We start from the raw sequence: 12,903 nt of genomic DNA, 5'->3' as shown, positions 1-12,903 counted from the left end.
TTAGCGTTCCTGATGGCATTGGCAACATCATCCATTGTAAACTGTGGTGGTTCCTCCTCGGCAGGAAGAGGTCTGATACGACGTAATACTCTTCTCTTCGCCCTGTCACTCTCGGAGTGCTTGACAAACTGTCGATTGAAATGGCATGCGCACCTCTTCGTGTCAGTCAAAGTAACGTCGCCAAACGTGACTGAGGTCCTATCCTCCCTTCTTCCTGGGTTCGAGTGTGACTTAACCGTTGCCCACAATTCACCTATACCGGTTCCAATGTTGCAATTCTTCAGATGATTTAACCACTTGTTCCGCTTATGCTCGCCGACCAGCCTGTTAACTTCCAGTGTCAGCTTCCTGACTCTGGGGTCATTGGGGTTGGTTCGACGAAGCTCATCACGCTCATTTGCTAATCCCACCGCCATTTTGTTGTGATCTCTGCTTACTGCAAACAACACTACTTATGCTGGTCTTCTTTGCGATGCAAAGACAGCATAAAAACTGTAGTGGGTACATGATTTTTATATGTTTTATATCCTATAATATATATTTTATATTATTATTATTATTTAAAATGTTTAAAATGTTTATTTAATTATTGTTTTTAATTTTATATTCTCTTCTTCTATTTCTAGCTTACTGAACATATTTTGGACCAAGAAAACGTGAACTTATTGTTGATAGCCGAAAGCTTTAACGGAAATGTAAATAACTCGCCCCCACCTGTATTCACAGAACTAACCGAAGAAACACAACACAAAAAAGTCACAAAAACTAGAACCAGAACCTATACCAAAGAAGGATAAGCAATTATCCGATTCCACACAAATAAAACAGTTCCAAAAATACAAACGAACAAACAACAAAATGCCAGCTCCAATGGTAGCCATTTTGAAACTTTTATTCTTGTGTGCATTGGCACACACAGCTGGTTGTTGGGCACTACCTGCTACAGGTATCGTTGAATCCTTTGAAACTACCACTGATCCACCTGCCAAGAAAGCTGCCGAATATGTTATTGTTCGTGGTGAAGATTCTTCAGTGGAAAATCCTCAATTTAAATTGGCCGCATCTGTGCTATTGAAAAATCTCCAAGATGTTGCTAGCGTTGCAGTACCTCTGGCCGATGAACCGGCCATGGAAGAATGTAGTAACCCATCACACAAGGCCACATTTTCGCCCTATGATTATACTGTGCTATTGGGCATGTTGGTTATATCTCTGGGTATTGGTATCTTTTATGGATTCTTCAAAAAGTCGGGTAGTTCATCAAATGAATTCTTACTCGGTTCGGAAATGTCCATATTCCCCGTGACGTTGAGTTTAACAACGAGTTTTATAACAGCCATTGAATTGTTGGGCAATCCATCGGAAATGTATTTCCAGGGTACACAATTTGTGTTGATTGGTAAGTTGTGTGTGTGTGTTTTTTAAATTTATGCCAGTTTTTTAATACATTTTTTTAAATTTTTAGTTATTCCTATGGTATTTGTGGTGCCAGTTGCTGTTAAAGTTTTCTATCCGATTTATTTCAAAATGGAATTGACCAGTTGTTATGAATATTTGGGTATACGTTTTGGCAAGGAAATCCGTGTTTTGGGAGCCATATTGTATGTGCTACAGGTGAGTTTGTTTGTTGTGTTAGAGGACATTAAAATTTAGTAAATAAAATTGTGTTGTATATCGATCGAATTGTTTTAGAATCGCCTAAGAAAAACGATTAATTTAAAATCAGTTGTGATATTTTCTAATATTTCATTTTTTTTTTCTTTTTACAGATGTGCTTCTATACAGCCGTTGCTGTTTTAGCCCCCGCCATTGCCCTATCCAAGGCAACAGGATTGGATACAAAAATAGCTGTTGTTCTTATTTATGTCGTGTGTGTTTTCTACTCATCTCAGGGCGGTATGAAAGCTGTGGTTATTGCTGATACATTCCAAGTAATATCCTATCACACAACTACTATTATCTGTTCTAATTTTACAAAGTTTTGTTTTCAATCCAATTTTAGGCTGCGGTATTGGCTTTGTCGTTGGTTTTAGTTGTTGCCTTGGGCAGTTATTACAGTGGAACACCTGTTGAGATTTTCAACACTGCAGCTGACAGGGATCGTTTGGAATTTTTCAAGTAAGTATTGCCCTAATTAGGTACTATTCATTTTATAAGCTACTGCGATATCGATTAATCCGTTCAAGAGTTATCGAACGCACCAGCCAGCCAGCCAGACAGACTGATGGATAGAGCTAATCAATGATCTGAAATGGATTTCGTCCAAACATACCAAACCTTTAGGCTCCCAAGGATACCATGAAATCCCTTATCGAACTTCCACTTATTTAATACTTCAATCAAAAAGAATTCTAAAGCTTTACTAGAAGATGTCAAAAGTTCATCAGCAGCAGCCTTTACATTGATTCATATCAATCGCAAATCTAAGGTCTTGCTGCTTCCATGCTACAGGTGCTTCGCAGTGATTCGGAAGCATTTCTTTCCTTGTCCAAAGTTTAGCACCCCTACTGTTTGTCATTCTTCTCCATTTTGATACATAGGTGGCTAACTTTATGACAAGTCCGCCGTTCTTCGGAAAAATTCTCCAATTCCCCGACGCTTGCTACTTAATTAAATTCATTATCCTGACAAGCTCTCACACGAGATCGCAGCAGCAGTACGGCTGCCAATTATTGCCTTTTCTATGGGAGCCAATGCCATTAGCTGCGAGAATAAGGAAGCGGTTGATTTCGGTTGAATCATTTGTACAGGACTGGCTGTTCGAGTCTAGGGATACGTATTACCAAGCAAAAGTCGAACTTTCGATCTTTTGATTCTTGGTTAAAACTTAAAAATCGATCTTTTGATTTTTACTTACAACTCAAAAATCGATCTTTTGATTCGTTTGATCAAGTCGTTTGTAGGATAAATCCGACACCATCAATGTCAATTCGATTTTTGCGGATATTTGAGTGCAATTTAATTATGTTTATCGTATTCACATACAAAGAAATTAGTTAAAATTATTAAATCATTTTCGTAGTACATCAAAAAGTCAAAACAGAATTGATCTTTCGATTTCCACTGGAAAAATCTAAAAATCATAATAGAAAATCGATCTTTCGATTTTCTACGAAGTCAAAAGTCGGTTTCGATTTTTAGATTCTTCAAATCAAAAAAATCGAGGAATCGATTACTCGAGAACCGACATGCGTATCCCTAGTCGAGTCGTACGTTACTCTGATCCACTTCGCCTGAGACGAAGATGTTCGCAGCATCCAATGACTTTCACTGATATAGCCATTGAGATTAGCCTTGTCTAGGGTTGATGCCCACAGATTATTCGTAGCACAGCTTTGTCGTTATGCTTTGGGTTAGACGAGCAAGACTTCTGCAAAGAACTAGACTTCCCACTAACCTTGCTCGCCCTCTCAGATTTTAGAATCTTCAGAATCTTCACTATCCCTCATTGTTACTGAGGCATATGCAACAGACGAATGAATCGGTGGTGACAATGTCAACTTCTTACTGAGTTAAGGAATTTTAGGAATTTCACTGATGCTCTTCTCACTATCTCTCATTGGCAGGCATATGCATCAGGCGAATGAATCGGTGTTGTCGACTTCTTCACAGCGGACTGCTGTTCCTCCTATGATCTCATCCTCTTCACGACATTGATAGTGGTTTCGGCTGGTCGAGTCGTACGTTACTCTGATCAACTTGCCTGAGACGAAGATGTCCCTAAGCTGACCTCGATCAGCAACCAATGGCCTTCACTGATACACCCATTGGGATTAGCCTTGTGTACGATTGATACCCTCAGATCGTTCGTCGCACAGTTTTGTCATTATGCTGCGGGTTAGACTAGCAAGATTTTTGTAATTTACTGGGCTTCCACTAACCTTGCTCGCCTTCCGAGATCTAGAAGTTTGCTGCGAAGCTCTTCTCACTATCCCTCATTGTTACCGAGGCATATGCAACAGACGAATTAATCGGTGGTGACAGTATCGACTTCTTCACGGAGAGCTTCTGTTCCTCCGGGTTGGTCGACTATGGACTTTAGATCTTTAAGGTGGTTGACGCTGTCATAGACCCAGACTGTTCGCGTTTGCACCTCCGTTGGATGGTTTCTCTCTTCCCACTCTCTCACCTTTATCACCCTAGTATGGAGTTTGGCAAGTAAGGAAGTTGAGGATCCCAGCGAATTCCTCACAGAGCTTTTTGGTGTAGTATTCTCAACCTTTTTGGAAGACTATGACCTAGATACAATTGTCGAATACGTACCTTTTGCGTTGATAGGGGATCTGATGTTCTCAACACCTTCTCAAACTTCACAGGTTTCGACTGTGTCACCTCTTTCATATTCTGTTTTGAGTTGGAGGAGGTAGCCTATGGACTTGCCACCTCCTCAACCTTTCCAGGTTGTGGTTGTTTCAGAAACTTGGAAAACGTTTTACCGCCGTCCTACAGTTGTTACATACATAGGGATTTCGACAGGTTTCAGTCCTACAGTTCACTTACCTAGCAGATGATTCGAACTTCGTCATTATCCGTAGCACAGCTTTGTCGTTATGCTTCGGGTTAGACGAGCAAGGCTTCTGCAAAGAACTAGTCTTCCCACTAACCTTGCTCGCCCTCCCAGATCTAGAAGTTTGCTGCGAAGAATGTACTGACTGAAGGAATTTTAGGGATTTCACTGATGCTCTTCTCACTATCCCTCATTGTCACCGAGGCATATGCATCAGGCGAATGAATCGGTGGTGTCGACTTCTTTACAGCGGACTGCTGTTCCTCCGATGATCTCATCCTCTCACGATCATTGATTGTGGTTTCGGCTGGTCAAGTCGTACGTTACTCTGATCCACCTGCCTGAGACGAAGTTGTCCCTAAGCTGACCTCGATCAGCCACCCATGGCGTTCACTGATACACCCATTGGAATTAGCCTTGTGTATGATTGATACCCTCAGATCGTTCGTTGCACAGTTTTGTCATTATGCTTCGGGTTAGACTAGCAAGATTTTTGTGATATACTGGGCTAACCTTGCTCGCCTTCCCAGATCTAGAAGTTTGCTGCGAAGAATGTATTGACTGAATGGATTTTAGAATCTTCAGAGATGCTCTTCTCACTATCCCTAATTGTTAACGAGGCATACGAAACAGACGAATGAATCGGTGGTGACAGTATCAACTTTTTCACGGAGAGCTTCTGTTCCTCCGATTACCTCACCCTCTTCACGATTGTTGGTAGTGGTTTCGGGTTGGTCGACTATGGACTTTAGGCCTTTAAAGTGGTCGACGTTGTCATAGACCCAGACTGTTCGCGTTTGCACCTCCGTTGGATGGTTTCTCTCTCCCCATTCTCTCACTTCCATCACCCTAGTATGGAGTTTGGGAAGTAAGGAAGCTGAGGATCGCAGCGAATTCCTCACAGAGCTTTTTGGTGTAGTCTTCTCAACCTTTTTGGAAGACTATGATCTAGACACATTTGTCGAATACTTACCTTCTGCGTTGATAGAGGATCAGATGTTCTCAACACTTTCTCAAATTTCACAGGTTTCGACTGTGTCACCTCTCTCATATTCTGTTTTGAGTTGGAGGAGGTAGCCTATGGACTTGCCACCTCTTCAACCTTTCCAGGTTGTGGTTGTTTCAAAGACTTAGAAAACGTTCTAACGCCGTCCTACAGTTGTTACCTACATAGGGATTTCGACAGGTTTTAGGTTTCCTACAGTTCAATTACCTAGCAGATGATTCGAACTTCGTCATAAATTTGAGGTGCATTCTTATCACCTGAAATTCCCGTCCAATGAGGTTTTTAGTATCCTTTTTGATGTATCAGTAGTACATAAAAGTATGTTACTGATTTCCGTTGCTATTTGTTATCAATTGCTTCTTTTGCTTTGGCATTTTCGGATGTCGGAGGTACTACCAAAACATCAGTCATTTTGATGGATAATTTGTCCTTACCATCTTCCTCCTCCAGTGCTTTTTGCCTAAGAAGTATTGGGTTGTAGGGTCATACGGCTCTAACTAATCTGGTCTTTTCCGATGATTTGGGGTGAAATATTTTGACTGTAGATGGAAATACGTATCTAAGTTGTGTTTATAGTTTCTTCCTTTTGTGATAAATTTTCCCAAATATCGTCTTGGATGCCTCTTTACGCAAACTTTGGGATATTTCTTTTGTGGACGAGGTTAAGTAGAGCCCTGCTCTGTCTGTTTAGACTGTTGTTGTTGTTTTTGTTGCAGCATGAAACCTACGTAGAAGCATAGGTTTGATGTTGTTTTGTAGCCGCCGAAACACTGTGCTCTCAGGTCAATCCGGTATGAAAGAACCCGCTGCCGTGGGATTTCTGTTCAGACTGTCGTATATGTCGTCGAGTTTCGGTATGTTGTGCCCGCCCACGCAGAAGTTTGCGACAGTAGTGAGGGAATATTCGTCATTGTTCATTTGTATAATATTCAGGTTAGGGAGGTTGTTGCACTTTTAAAGGTGAAGCCTGAGGGTACCAAGGCATCCACGCCAATATCACTTTCATATGGGCAAAACGTGCCTCATGGAAATAATGGTTTTAGACCCCAAGTATGTTTGTACGAAATCCGTTTCAGACAATTTGGAGTCGATTTAACCATGTCCGTCCGTCCGTCTGTCTGGCTGGCTGGGGCGCACGATAACTCTTGAAAGGATTAACCGATTTGGTCCAAAGTTTGGCTTTCTTCATATTTTGTTTAAACTTAGTTTAAGTTCGAAGATGGGCCATATCTGCCCACTACCTCGGGTACCTCGATTTAACCATGTCCGTCCGTCTGTCTTTGGCATTTTTGGCAGTCGGAGGTACTAGCAAAACATCTGTCATTTTGATGGATAATTTGTCCTTACAATCTTCCTCCTCCATACGGCTCTAACTAATCCGGTCTTTTCCGATGATTTGGGGTGAAATATTCTGACTGTAGGTGGAAATACGTATATAAGTTATTTTTATAGTTTCTGCCTTCAGTGATAAATTTTCCCAAATGTCGTCTTGGATGCCTCTTTCCGCAAATTTTGAGATATTTTTTTGTGGACGAGGTTAAGCAGGGCTCTACCCTGCTCTGTCTGTTTAGACTGTTTGTTGCGACATGAAACCCACGTAGAAGGATAGGTTTAATGCTGCTTTGTAGCCGCCGAAACACTGTGGTCTCAGGTCAATCCGGTACGAAAGAACCCGCTGCCGTGGGATTTCTGTTCAGACTGTCGTTTATGTCGTCGAGTTTCGGTATGTTGTGTCCGCCCACGCAGAAATTTGTTAATTTGTATAATATTCAGGTTAGGGAGGTTGTTGCACTTTTGCAAGAGTATCCCGAGGGTAAAAAGGAAATAATGGTTGGGGTCTAAAACCAAGATCAGTCGTAGGCAAATTTTCAGGTTTGTTATATTTTGTAATAAAAGTTCGTATATACTGAGATATTGATTTAATGGAGGGACTGAAGTCAACCGTGGCATAGCCTCCTTGCCACTGCAGGGACTTGGCAACTAAACCTGTTGTTCATTGAGGCGCATAGGCAACAACGAGGCTTGGTTATAATACAGTTGGTAAGCTACTGCAAATCTTAAAAGACACTAATCGGCGGCATGTTGTCGCTTAACAACTCGGCGTTAGGGGGAGATCTCTTTTTATACCCTCAGCATTTATGCTAACGAGGCTATATACTCTTTCATACGGGCAAGTACTCGTATGTTTGGACGAAATCCGTTTCAGACAATTTGTAGTCGATTTAGCAATGTCCGTACGTCTGTCTGGCTGGGGCGCACGCTAACTCTCGAAGGGACTATCCGATTTATTCCATACTGTGCGCATAGTAAGATTTCTACCAGGCATAGATAAAGTTCGAACATGAACTATATCGGTTGACTCCTTCGGGTATCTTCCACACAAAATTTTGGAAAACTGCAGTTTAAGACCTCCTCTCGAATCCCTTTGATTTTTATTGTAACAACTTGTATTCGCTGCCCCCATTACGACGGTGCAAGTTTTTTTCAGGGGCCAGTCCATACTTCCTGAGAAAATGGATGAACGGATTCGATCCAAAATTTGGCAATCGTAATATTTTGCCCAAAGTTATATGAAGTTCTAAGATGGGTCTTAACGGTCCACTCCTTTTGGTACCTCCCCCACAAAAGTTCAAAATTTTTCGCTAAAATGGTGCGCACGATAACTCTCGAAGGCAGTAACCGATGGATATCGTAATATTTCTACGAGACATAGATTAGGTTAGAATATGGACTATATATGCAACGACTTCGATATCTTCCACACCAAATTTCGGAAAAGTGTAGGTTAGGACATCCTCTCTAATTGTTTTGATTTTTCTTGCAACAGTTTGCACTCAAGGCCGCTATTACGATGGTACAAGTTTTTTCAGTGGCAAGTCCATACTTCTTGAGAAAATGACCCGAAAACTGTAAAAATCCCCTACTGCCAGCATGTGTAGCACGACAACAACCCGAACCGAATGCTGCGTTGATCCACACTTTGCATATCGTAATATTTATTCGAATATTAGATGTAATTAGAAGATAGTGCTTATAGGTCCACTCCTTCCGGTACCTCCCCACAAAAGTCCGAAAATATTCGGTAAAATGGTACGCGCTATATCTCAACCGATTTGGTCCAAACTTTGGATCTCGAAATATTTTTTACAAACTTAGTTTAGTTTTAAAAGTGGGCCCTACCGATCCATTTCTTAGGGTACCACCCACACAATTGATCAACATTTCTGTTTGAGTGCCGTTAAGAGTCTGTGCGAGAATCCTTTGGATATTTTTACCGAAGGTACTCGTAGTAGTCCTGTTTAGAGCGATATGATGTTTTTCGTGGGCAAGTCTATGTTTTCTGATATAATGGTCCAAAAGCTCTAAAGAATATGGTGACCAACTGAAATGTCGGGAGGAATGACTCCAAAAAAAAAAAAAAAAAACGACGGCCTAGTCGGTCCGTTCCATTAGGTATCTCCCCCGCATAACTTTTGAGATGTTATCCTAATCTATATATTTGTCGGCAAGGCCCCCTAAATACATGGGTTTTGTTTCGGGAAAAAGGTGTTTTAATCCACACAGGCTGAGTGTATATCTTCGTCGACTGATACTTTTTTACTTGTTAGGTAGGAGATCACTACTTGGGTAAGATTTAGTTCTTGTTTCTTCATTCAAGACAACACATATGAAATACGTTGTTTTAAATGGAAAAAAATGCGTCCTTAAGCCCTACCGTCGCGTTATCCTCGAACACCACTTCCAGTCTCTTTTGAAGAAATTCTTTAGAGCTGGTTCTTGTCGGATAATGGATATGTCGCCAAATAGAGCTGTTGCAAGATCGCTCGGCACTCATACAATGAAATGCATTATACACGCGAGACCATTCGTCCCTCTGAATGGATGCTTTAAACCGGATATCTCTCGGTCCTCGGATTCTGCCCTCTCGGTAGGTAAGATTGTATCAAGACTTGTTGGGCCTCGGATCCACTAAATAAACTCTAATGCAAATGAGCTGTCGACACTCTCTGTAGCTAGAACTGTATCGAGACCTTTCGAACTAGGAATGACTATGTGTCCACTTAAGAAGTGGTCTATTTTAGAATTAAAATCACATTGTTATTACCTAATTCGTTTACTTAAGCTTAGCATGTTGATAGGAGTGTCCTGTCTTTGATACACCAGTGCGTATTGATAGTGTCGTTATGTATACGTATAGAAGAAACTAAGTGGTAGAGTTGTGCCAATTGAACTATGTATATTGAACGACCTTGTTCACATATAGTTCAATTTACACCGGTCTTTTGTACGAACAAACTGTGTATACTTAATATTGAACTAGGACAGTGAACTAGGTCGCTCAATTGCCCAACTCTACAAAGTGGCAATATATTGGAAAACTTATTTAAAATAAAATAGAGTTTTTATATCTTACAAAACTAATAATTTTTATATTTTTTCAGCTTTAACATGGATCCAACAACACGTCACACTGTATGGTCGGTAGTTATTGGTGGTTTCTTCTATTGGACATCATTGTTTTGCACCAATCAAGCTTCGGTACAGAAATGTATGTCATTGAAATCTTTGAAATTGGCTCGCATTGCTTTGGGTTTTGCCATCCTGGGACTTGTGGTTGTGTTCCTATTGAATTTCTATACTGGTCTGATGGTCTTTAATCACTATGCCGATTGTGATCCTTTGACAGCGGGGCGTATTACAGCCTCGGATCAATTGTTGCCATACTATATTATTAGTACCTATGAGCATATTTATACAATGGCTGGTATATTTGTGGCTGGTATTTTTGCAGCAAGTTTGGGGTAAGCATTTGCAAATGGAAATTTTGTTCCATATTAATTTAATTTGTTTTTATTTTTCTTATTAGAACTGTGGCTTCTGCCTTGAACTCGTTGTCGGCTGTGACCTGCGAAGATTTGCTAGTGAATGGCTTGAATATCAAAATTTCCCCCGATAAGGGCGCCTTATATGCCAAATGGATGTCACTGGGCTATGGTATCTTATCCTTCGGTCTGGTTTTCATAGTGGAACGGTTGGGTGGTGTTCTACAAGCCACCTTAACACTAAATGGTCTTATTGGTGGTGTGACTTTGGGCCTATTTGTTTTGGGCATAGCTTTTAAGAGTGCCAATACCAAGGGTGCCTTCTACGGTGGCATTGCGTCTTTGGTTATTGTCATTTTCATTGGAGTAGTTGCTCAAATTTCCAATGTAGATCCTGAAGATTTACCTTTGTCAGTGGAGAACTGTGATTGTTTGGTCAATGTAACACAATCCTTGGGCTCAGCGGTTACAGTGCGTAGGGAAGCTTTGGAAATTGCAGAGACTGGATTTACGTAAGTTATCATAATTTCAAATTCTGTGCAATAGCAGATAATTAACATTTTATGTTCAACTTTTTTTAGGGATTGGCCCATATTTAAACTCAGCTATATGTGGTATTCCATGATTGGCTGTCTATTGACCCTGGCTTTGGGTCTAATTATATCCTCCATTGTGAATTGTGTACAAAAACATCGTGTATTGAAAATCAACTCGGCCAAGACATCGAACGCCATGAAAATGGACACTGAGGCTAATACACCAAAGGAGAACAATACCATATCCACCACACTTGCCACTGCAGAACAGATCCAAGAGGCTTGTGGACATGTGAATCATGCCATACGTTTGGATGATGAATAAACTGGCACAATTTCTATAGTATAATTATTTTTCACTTGTATACCACTACCACCACCTAATTTTACTAGACCCACCTTTTACGATTATATTCCATACGTGTATGCACCATGTATTTATTGTATGTACAAATTACCTCTTAGTGCTAAGATCAAAGATTACACAAAGGATCTGATTTTTGCCTCATAGAAAAAAACGAAAGAGGAGAATCAATAAGTCCTGCGCCTTCCCACCCTAATTTAGACATAGAGGTAACACAAATCCTCAACAAGTGATACACCGAAACTTTTTTTATTAGTTATAAGTTTTTTTGTCTTCCTTTTATTTTTGCTCAAGCAATAAAAAAAGTAACAATATGTATACTCGTATTAGTAATTTTGTAGTTACTATGTAGTTTTATAAAGATGTGCACCAGTATTTATGTATGTACGATTTGAAACAAGCCGCTTGACTTGTCTTTGTTTAGTTTAATATATAATCACGAAATCCTTTTGTGATTTCCTTTAGAGAAATTAATAAAAAATAGAAGAAAAATAACGAAAAAAACAAACAACAAAATGCATGCAAACCTAATAAAATAAATGTTGCAAATTTTAAATTGTTTATTTTACTTAGGAAAACAGAGGATAGTATATAATAGGGGATAATATATACTGACGCCCATAAACATCTCAAAACGGAAGTCTCCTTTCTCTCATCTGTGCATATTAGCTCAATTACATGGAATTAAGTCCGAACAGTGTGTCTTAATACCCCGGTTACACTTAACCGGATTAACCCAGTGGGTTTGGACTTAAAGTGTCAAAGTGTAACCGTACTATAAGACACAGTTTGTGATGAAGTTTTATAAATGTGATTTTGTCTGGCCTGGGAATCGAACCCGGGCATTCAGAGTGCAAGGGTTGCCATTGCACCACTGTGGTACCAACTATTTCTGGGGTGATTAAAGTTTCTGGAATACTTTCATTTTTGTAGTTTATTATTATATTAAACTAGCGGACCCGGCGAACTTCGTCTCGCTATTAAGGAATAAAATTTCATACAAAAACTCAATTTTCGATTTTTCCAATTTTCCGACTTTTCCAGAGAGATTTTCCAAAATTTTCTTCCGTAAAGACCTTTTTCTCGAAAATACGAATAACTGACAAAAAATTTTACAGAAATCGGCCTAGCCGTTCTCATTTTATGAATTACTATACATTTTTTACACCATTTTTATATATATAAGATTATATGATATTAAAAATTACATATTTTTTGAAAATATATTGTTTACTGTCATTTATAAAATCTGCTTGATTTTAAATTAATATATGTATATTTTATATTTCATATTTTATACTAGCAGACCCAGATCCGCGTTGCTGGCCCCTCGTTTAGGCCCAAAGAAGTACCTACATTTTAGATTAATTCGTACATTTTCATACCGACACAAATGTAGCGTTTTTTATATCAAACAATCTATGCAGCCTATTTTCAGTAAAATTCCCAAATAAGTATGTAAGGAGACACAACCACAATTATCTCGCAAATTAATTTTCAAACCGGTACATTCCTAATTCAACTAAATTTGTTGCCTATTTTCATCATGGGCCATCCCTGTACATTCCCAGACAATTTCAGGAAAATTCGTTAAGTAGTAGTAGAAAAATTGAAATTGAAAATTGAAAGTGGGCGTGGTTAAATTTTCTTTCCATAAAAACCTAAGT

The 12,903-nt window shown here is 39.6% G+C and overlaps 2 protein-coding genes across 2 annotated transcripts in view; both read left to right on the top strand.

Moving 5' to 3' along the window:
• The window catches only part of LOC141401057 (uncharacterized), a 29,478-nt gene extending 28,759 nt beyond the window's left edge, over positions 1–719 (top strand). Inside the window, exon 2 of the mRNA XM_073980880.1 lies at positions 627–719. Within this exon, the coding sequence (XP_073836981.1) occupies positions 627–634 (8 nt within the window). The 3' untranslated portion in view covers positions 635–719. The remainder of the gene's footprint in view (positions 1–626) is intronic.
• Positions 720–857: 138 nt separating this feature from the next.
• Positions 858–11,792, top strand: LOC141401056 (sodium-coupled monocarboxylate transporter 1). The gene is made up of 7 exons (XM_073980879.1): positions 858–1,399; positions 1,466–1,614; positions 1,770–1,931; positions 2,003–2,118; positions 9,956–10,315; positions 10,381–10,848; positions 10,918–11,792. The coding sequence occupies exons 1-7, from the start codon at positions 859–861 to the stop codon at positions 11,195–11,197; spliced, it is 2,076 nt and encodes a 691-aa protein (XP_073836980.1). The 5' UTR covers position 858; the 3' UTR covers positions 11,198–11,792.
• Positions 11,793–12,903: the final 1,111 nt, after the last annotated feature.

Source organism: Musca autumnalis, unplaced genomic scaffold (assembly GCF_047663935.1).
Source record: "Musca autumnalis isolate F117 unplaced genomic scaffold, ASM4766393v1 scaffold_4, whole genome shotgun sequence".
NCBI lineage: Eukaryota > Metazoa > Arthropoda > Insecta > Diptera > Muscidae > Musca > Musca autumnalis.
This window is presented reverse-complemented; position numbering and strand designations above follow the sequence as displayed.

What these genes read in the sequence shown, in the direction of transcription:
- LOC141401056 (XM_073980879.1), top strand. Translation starts at nt 859, where the DNA reads ATGCCAGCTCCAATGGTAGCCATTTTGAAACTTTTATTCTTGTGTGCA. An exon ending in TACACAATTTGTGTTGATTG is followed by an intron (nt 1,400 to 1,465) that starts GTAAGTTGTGTG and finishes TTAAATTTTTAG; the next exon opens with TTATTCCTATGGTATTTGTG. An exon ending in TTATTGCTGATACATTCCAA is followed by an intron (nt 1,932 to 2,002) that starts GTAATATCCTAT and finishes ATCCAATTTTAG; the next exon opens with GCTGCGGTATTGGCTTTGTC.